General features: G+C 39.0%; 1 protein-coding gene across 2 annotated transcripts in view; it reads left to right on the top strand.

Moving 5' to 3' along the window:
• Window positions 1–8,307, top strand: part of mboat2b (membrane bound O-acyltransferase domain containing 2b) — a 50,542-nt gene that overhangs the window by 26 nt on the left and 42,209 nt on the right. Inside the window, exon 1 of one of the 2 annotated variants that reach the window (XM_072684547.1) lies at window positions 3,028–3,212. The exons of the other annotated variant lie outside the window; for it this stretch is intronic. Coding sequence (XP_072540648.1) covers window positions 3,129–3,212 — 84 coding nt within the window. The 5' untranslated portion in view covers window positions 3,028–3,128. Of the gene's footprint in view, window positions 1–3,027; window positions 3,213–8,307 lie in introns of those variants that run through there. 2 annotated transcript variants of the gene reach the window in all.

Raw genomic sequence — 8,307 nt, 5'->3', positions numbered from 1 at the left:
CCTACTGACCAATGAGGAGCTTAGAGCTGCCTCCTCGCCGGCCTGCTCCCTTCACTTCTTCAGGCGCATTGTTGCCACCTGGAGGAGCAGAGGACCTAAACACGCTCTGTGAAAATAATGGCTATTAAACATGTTAGCATTGTGATTTATTAGCCTCAACGAGATGGAGTCCAATACCCAGCATGCTCGTACAGAAATCACGCTTTAAACGTTTTTAGTAGGTGGTCTTCTGCATGGATTAGAAAAGGGAAAGGCTAAAAATAATTTGGGCCAATTAGTGTAAAATTAGTGTAGTAACGTGTCCAAGTGTTTTAGTTGTGTGATGTCACCTAATGCTACTATTTTTGTATTAATGTTATTTGCCTTTAAATATTAGTGTTTCACTAAAGCAGTTAAAGACTTACTGCCCGGATAAGGGGATATATATATATATATATATATATATATATATATATATATATATATATATATATATATATACTAGGGATGCACCGATTCAGCTTTTTCAGTTCCAATACTGATACAGATACATAAACTTTGCATAACGGTCTATACCCAATACCGATCCAATACCATTGTAGAATTCATAAACCATATACCTCATCATGTAAGAGAGACTTAAAGCATCTGGATTGACTTAAACATTACCTTACCAACTTTGTAAAACAAAATATAACAAATGAACACATAAAGATATAAATATAATAAATTGCTATTTCTTTGTCGCTAAAATAAACAATTGTGGGACCTTGACACAACATTCAAATTCAAAATAAAAAAGGAGTCAAACTTTTTAAAATATATTAAAATACGAAAATAAGTAGCTTCACTTTATCAAACACATAAACAGTAATTAATCTTATTTTCATTTTTTAAGCATAATTTAAAATGAAATCTAGCAGCTGATCCTGAGAATAAATAGGTAACTTGGTCATACATACAAGCAGCAATCAAAAATTGCAAACATGTAAACATTTAGTGCAGTCTCACACCAACAAATCAAAGTGAAAGGATCGGTTCCATGGATCGGCCTAATTATCTGATAGCTGATCCAGCTAATTTTGGTAATATCGGGACCGATATTATAAATCTCTATATATTATATATTATATATCTCTAATATATACACCGATCAGCCATAACATTAATATCAAGATATTGAGTAGGTCCCCCTTGTCCAACAGAGCAGAGCAATAGAGGCATGGACTCCACATGACCCCTGAAAACGTCCAGTGGTATCTGGCACCAAGACGTTAGCAGCAGATCTTTTCAGTCCAGTAAGATGTGAGGTGGGACCCAACAATACCTGTGGGTCTGCTAGCCTTCCACCTGCCCGACTGACTGACAATTGACTGTTCATGTGCGGCCTAGTATATAAACCCTCTTGACAGATGCCAACAGTTTGAGATTTATATAGCTACAAATACATATATACAGTATACAGTATTTTAATTCTTTCTCTTGTTGTTGTTGTTGTTCTTCTGCTTATTATTATACATTGACTGCAAAGAGAGGTTCTGGAAGCAGAGGTAGAACCTGCACTCCCAGCGCAATAGTTAAACGCAAAAGGCAAAGTAATTGCACCTACCCTGTTTACTTCCATGCATACATCTATCTATCTATTCATGTTATTTCTTCTTTCTTCGCTGTCTCTGTCCTTTATTAAGTACTAATTATGTAAAGCTGCTTTGTGACGACAACAGTTGTAAAAAGCGCTATACAAATAAATTTGTATTTATGACTTGACTATCTATCTATCTATCTATCTATCTATCTATCTATCTGTCTGTTTGTCTGTCTGTCTGTCTGTCTGTCTGTCTGTCTATCTATCTATCTAGCTAGCTAGCTATCTATCTGTCTATCTGTCTGACTGACAACTGACTGTTCACGTGCGGCCTATTATATAAACCCTCTTGACAGATGCCAACGGTTTGAGATTTATTAATATTATACACTGACTGCAAATCTATCTGTCTGTCTGTCTGTCTGTCTATCTATCTATCTATCTATCTATCTATTTATCTATCTATCTGTCTGTCTATCTATATATCTTTATGTTAATCTATCTATCTATCTATCTATATCTGTCTGTCTATCTATATATCTTTATGTTAATCTATCTATCTATCTATCTATCTATCTATCTATATCTGTCTGTCTATCTATCTATCTATCTATCTATCTATCTATCTATCTATTTATCTATCTATCTGTCTGTCTGTCTATCTGTCTGTCTATATATCTATATCTATCTATCTATCTATCTATCGATATCTGTCTGTCTATCTATCTATCTATCTATCTATCTATCTATCTATATCTGTCTGTCTACCTATCTATCTATCTATCTATCTATCTATCTATCTATCTATTTATCTATCTATCGATATCTGTCTGTCTATCTATCTATCTATCTATCTATCTATCTATGTCTACCTATATATCTTTATGTCTATCTATCCATCTGTATGTCTGTCTACCTATATATCTGTCTGTCTATCTATCTATCTATCCATCTGTCTATCTATCTATCTATCTATCTATCTATCTATCTATCTATTTATCTATCTATCGATATCTGTCTGTCTATCTATCTATCTATCTATCTATCTATCTAACTATCTATCTATCTATGTCTACCTATATATCTTTATGTCTATCTATCCATCTGTATGTCTGTCTACCTATATATCTGTCTATCTATCTATCTATCTATCTATCTATCTATCTATCTATCTATCTATTTATCTATCTATCTATCTATCTATCTGTCTGTCTGTCTATATATCTATGTCTATCTATCCATCTGTCTGTCTGTCTGTCTATCTATCTATCTATCTAATACGCGGTTTTATTAATAAGTTGTGTGATAATTGTTACGGTTTCGTCATTTTTTCGAGTGTTTTCTACGAGTCTGTTCACCAGTGTTGCAGCGCCTCTGTCTACCAGTAGCGGGCAGCAGAGGGCTGAACAGCAGCAGCAGCGGTGGAGTGTGTGTTTATGTGTGTGATGTGTGTGATGTGTGTGTGTGTGTGTTAGATGAGTTGGATGTGTTGGAGGGGGCGACTCGGGGCGGTTTGGGTGCCACTGTCACTGAGCACAGCAGCACGGAGGAATAGCTCTGAATCATGGCCACCGACACAATATCGGCTTGTACCGGATCCAGCTTACTACAGCCGATCAGCGAAATAATCAACCTCCCGTTAGACCAGGTAAACGATCTCCACAGGCTCGCTTTGCTGGCGGTAACGGTTCTTAGGAGATGGACATCCCGTTAGCATGGAGAAAAACCTCCAAAAGAGGCGAGCTGGCTTCTCAATCGCCTCCTTCTTGTTCTTATTTTCTGGTCCACCTTAAATGGTGCAGCAGTTCCACGGTGGCGACTGAGGGACCAGAACGCAACTGCTGCACCATTTAAGGTGGACCGGAAAATAAGAACAAGAGGCAGGCGGTTGAAAATCCAACTTCAGCCTTATAAAAAGACTTCGTACGGCTGGCTGATGGTAGAGTCGAGACCGAGGCTGTATTTGTTTTATATATATAGCTATAGTTATTTAGTTGGGGTTTTATTAGGCGCAAATGGTGTCTGTCTGTTTGTGTGGGGGGCTTCTTTTCTTCATAGCTGGGCTTCAGGATGGGCAGAGTGGATTGTGTCCAGTTTCCATGGAGCGACAGACATTCAGACATTTCCCAGTATTTAGCTAGCTAATGGTCGTGCAGTCGTGATGGCACTGTGGGCATGTTTTCACCTTCCAGTGAAGAGAATCCGCTCAGAGAGATGGGGTAGTTTTTCAGACGGTCTCAAAATGTCAGGGTTTGTTGCGTTCATCGACTCTCCAGATTTTTTTTTTTTTAGTCATCAGAGGTCTACAGGGTGGGGGGCCGACCGGTGTGTTGTGGTGCTAGAGCGGAAAACTAGGCTCCCCTGCCACATTAACCTTGATTTATCGCTGTTTATTGCACGGTTTGCTCTCAGTGTTAGTAGTCTATGTGTTTAATGATGTATTCGCATGCTTGACAACAGCCTGTGCGTGTTAGAGGTCCCCTCGCCCTGCTCTGAGACGGAGCTACATTGTTCATGAGGCATTTCTTCAGTCTGAAAGGCACTGCTCTCACTACTACTCCACAGCACAGCAGGCCTGACTAAGGCCTAGAGACTGATGCACCTATCTGGCAATTCTGGTAAGATGTGGCTGTGCATACCTGTGTATGCCAGTGCTAATAAATAAATACATACATATATATATACAGTATTGAAACTGGGCCCGAATCCACCTGAACTAGCATCATGGATGAATGTACAGTATGATTTGTAAGGGATTACAACTGCAATATAATGCAGATATTCTGCCCAGCATTGCTTTAACAGCCCGCTCCTCCAAAGTACAATTGATCAGCCATTAAAAGTTGTACAGCATCCACAGGTCTCATATTTTGCCCTAACCTGAGTGCTGTTAGAAACAAGGCAGGAACAGGAACAGAGGTCATGAGATCAGACTGCTGAGTATTATTAGAGGCTGTCATCTGCTCCCTTCCTCTGCTGTTGAGTTAAAGGCTGTACATGTGAGCAGTCCCTTAAAACACCTTAGAAGCGCTTCTGTGTCACCTGGGCCTGGACTCATGAAGTGCTGATCTAGGGTCTGTGTGAGTCAGTGCGGCCATCATAGTAAATAAGAGCGCGATGGGATTCCAGCGTTGACCTTCTGAGAAACAATAATCATGCATGCAGCGTTGTCTGTGTAAGATTTAATGTGGCTGCTGCATCAGTGTAGCAGTATCGTAAATTCACGCTATTTCACCACCATGGGATGTTCTCTGAGTTTATGGGGAATGCTGTAGTGGAGAACAGACGAACAAAAGCAAGCGCTGAAGGAGTCTGGCTGTTGGTGGCACGTCGTGTAACAGATTATCAGATAAATCGCTGCATTCTTGCTTCGTTTTGTAGACACGCCAAGCTGAAGCTAACAGGTAGACTGTAATGTGATCAGCAGGTCTTCAGCTTACAGTGATCTCTCCTGCTCTGTCTCTCTGTCTCTCTCTCGCTGACACGGCAGACACTGCACAGCTTTTTCACACTTGTTGGTGTCTGGGACAGCCTCCCACCCCCAGGATTAACAGCTTTGTTTAAACTTGATTTCCTTCTAAAGTGGATGTTACGACGCTCCGCTTTCATTTTACATTCATATTTATGTCGTTTGGTGGAACGCTCAACTACAGATTGATATACGTTAGATGTCTTATTTGGCATAGCGTGGTGTTCTTTCTCAGGTGGAGAATTAAACCCCAGTCTGCCACATAGAGGGTCGTCCACTACTCCATACCAAACACCACAACTATCATGCCATCACTACAGTGAACATGCTGTTAACTGGTTGTTACAGTTTTGCAAATGGCCACCAAGGTGGAGCAAATCCAGAAGAGCTGCCTGAAAAGCAGAATAGAGATCGAGTAAGTAGCCTAAACGTACAGACTGCAGCTCTTTTCCTGTTAGTTTTGAGACTGTTAATTTGATATGTGGCTTTAAATTGGACATGGTGGTATTCTCTGCATGTATAGTGATATTAATGTAGAACACTGACTGTAAATGGATGTAAGTTGTTCTCTATTCTGTTTATGCACACATTCAGGCTCTGAAGTCAGGCTCTACTGAAGTCAGAATGAGTGGGTTACTGGCTTTTTTTAAAAAAGGGGGGGAATTCCTCAGTGTTATGTGTCCTACTCAAATGTTCCATCTCCTTACTGGAGTTGTTCTTCAGTTTTGCTTACACAAGTCTTTCATGGTAGCTCTTAGGTTTCTGAGACATTTGATTACAGTATATGGTAAACTTTAGTTTACAGGGTGATGGTTGTTGATGTGGTTTAATATCTAACACGTAGAGTAAAGAGAATGTGTGTAACCGTAAGCTTGTACATGAAACATGGCCTCAGACTCCTATTATTAGTTGTGCAGAGAATTGCATAGTTGTTTTGTCCAAGACCAAGGAAAGGATGTTATTTAGGCGATCCTGCTACACTGAATGATTCACTGAATGATCTAGTGGATAATGATCTACTCAATATCTAGTGTAATGTTGTGATCATGATCTTTTTGTTATGGTTGAAATGATACAGTAACCATGAAGCTTACTCCTTTTTTTTGTTTGTTTATTTATATTTTTTTAATATATATATCACACAGTACCTTGAATATAAATTGTAATTGTTTAGTTCAGTACATTTTCAGTACAGCAGGAATGAGGGGTGTCTAAAGAAATCTGCCATATGTTAACAAGTTAATATACCCTTAGGAGAAGTGTCCCGTTAGTTTTCCTTTCTGCTCTTGTTTTTGAGGTAAAGAGGAAGAAAGACAACGTGGTCCTCATTGTGGTGCTGCTTCCATAATATTCTGCATAAATGGCTGTTGTTCATGCAACGTCTTGTTCGATACATATGTTTATTAAATCGAGAGGCGTGTATTAAACAATAATATGCTGCATTGTTTCAAAGGTGACGGTTACACAGCCATGACCCAGCTAACTCTGACACGATAAATACTATAACACTTTCCACATTCAGCACATGCTCTTCACTAAAGAAACCAGGCTGCACAGTATATCGCTGCAGCATCATTTTCACAATGTGAGCATGTGCAATAGTCACATCGCAGGAGATGCAATGTCAGGTAAGGCACATTAAATCATACACATCATGCTACAGCTTTCTTGATACAGTAGGAACCAGAGGCTGACTATATCTGCCCTTAATTTTAGTCCTGAATTTCTGATAAACAGCGGTTATTATTAATATTATGACATGTTAGATCATTGACTTCTGGAGAAATCTGGTGAAAAATTCCTGTGGTCTTTAATATAATATAATAGCGCAGAACAACTAAATATTGCAATGTGAGTGTGTTTTTTTTTTTAATTTTTTTTTTTATATCAAGCATCCCTAGAGGAACTTACAGTGATGTGTGAATACAGCATTAGGTGTCTAGTTTAAACACTAGAATGGGTATGTTGTTGTTGTTGGGCATGACAATAATGCTAATGTAGCATTAGCACCCATATGCAGTTTCAGTGTACTTATAGTGTGAGGTTTTACAGTGAGACCTTCGCTAAAAGGATCAACTTGAAGACGTGAAGAAGTTTTTATTTATTTATTATTATTATTATTATTATTATTATTATTAATTATTGAAAGAACAATTTAGCCTGTTATCTGACCGTCTTAAGGTGCCAACACAAATGTAGCTGCTGATTTAGCTTCAGTTAGTTTAACCTTTGGTTAATGTTATTTGTATTCAAACTAAGTAGAGTAAACAAAGCTGTGTAGTCAGTTTGTAATATTTACAGTGCCATCTGGGAGCCTGTAGTAGGGATTGAAGTTAATGTTAGGTTATTGATCATTTGAAATTGATTTGTTACACAATGTCTTAAATAGTCTTAAACTCTCAGTTCAGTTAGAGACTGAAAGCAGACACAAATGAGTGTGAAAATAAAAATGTGCTTTAGAAATGATTCTCTTTTTAAAGTTTAAATGCTGACTGAATCAATAAGATGTAAATAAATGAAAACAGGGCAGTGGAAATGTCATTCATCCCATGAAGGCCTCAAAGCCCTTTTGTTTTTGGGATGTTGTGTTGGCAGAGGTATTGTGTATATTTGTATATTGTGCATCCCTACTACACTGATGATTGCTAGACTAGTGAGTTGCACCTCTGTGCCTGCGTCACTGTGTGTATGTGCTAATAATCTGATCCCAGAACAGCACTCCTAAAGGTCTTTGCCTTTTGATCATTCCTCAGTGGTTCTGTGAACAGATGGGTTTACATGCTCCTCTGGGGTCTTGATGGAGATCTTTATGAGCACTGGGGTATTGCTGTTGGAGGAAGTGGGAAGAGCCTTGCTGCTGTCTCTTGTGGGAGGAGCCAGTCTCTGTGCTCTTTGCTAATTACTCAAGGGAGAACATTACTCCAATGGGACACATGAAGGAATCAGGACAGGAGGAACTGGAGTTCAACATTAATTCAATTTCTGCTTCACTAGGCGTGACTTGGCTTAGGGATGACCTTGGAAATGATCTGAACCGATACACACCTCTCTTTTTAGGGTTACCAAACAATGATGAGGATGCTGCTGTTGTCTGGCTAGAAGATGCTAAATAGATGCAGAGGTGAAACTGCACATGTTCACTGTGGATGAGTCGGTGTGCAGTTGTACAGTGAATACACAGTATGCTATAAACAATAGACGAGGTGAATCTTGCTGAACCAAATTTTACTAGAGCTCCACCTTGAAACCAGCAAGTAGTGTGTAGATTTGCTCG

Source organism: Salminus brasiliensis, chromosome 1, assembly GCF_030463535.1.
Source record: "Salminus brasiliensis chromosome 1, fSalBra1.hap2, whole genome shotgun sequence".
Lineage (NCBI taxonomy): Eukaryota > Metazoa > Chordata > Actinopteri > Characiformes > Bryconidae > Salminus > Salminus brasiliensis.
Note: the sequence above shows the minus strand (reverse complement) of the source record. Positions and strands in the feature narration are given on the sequence as shown.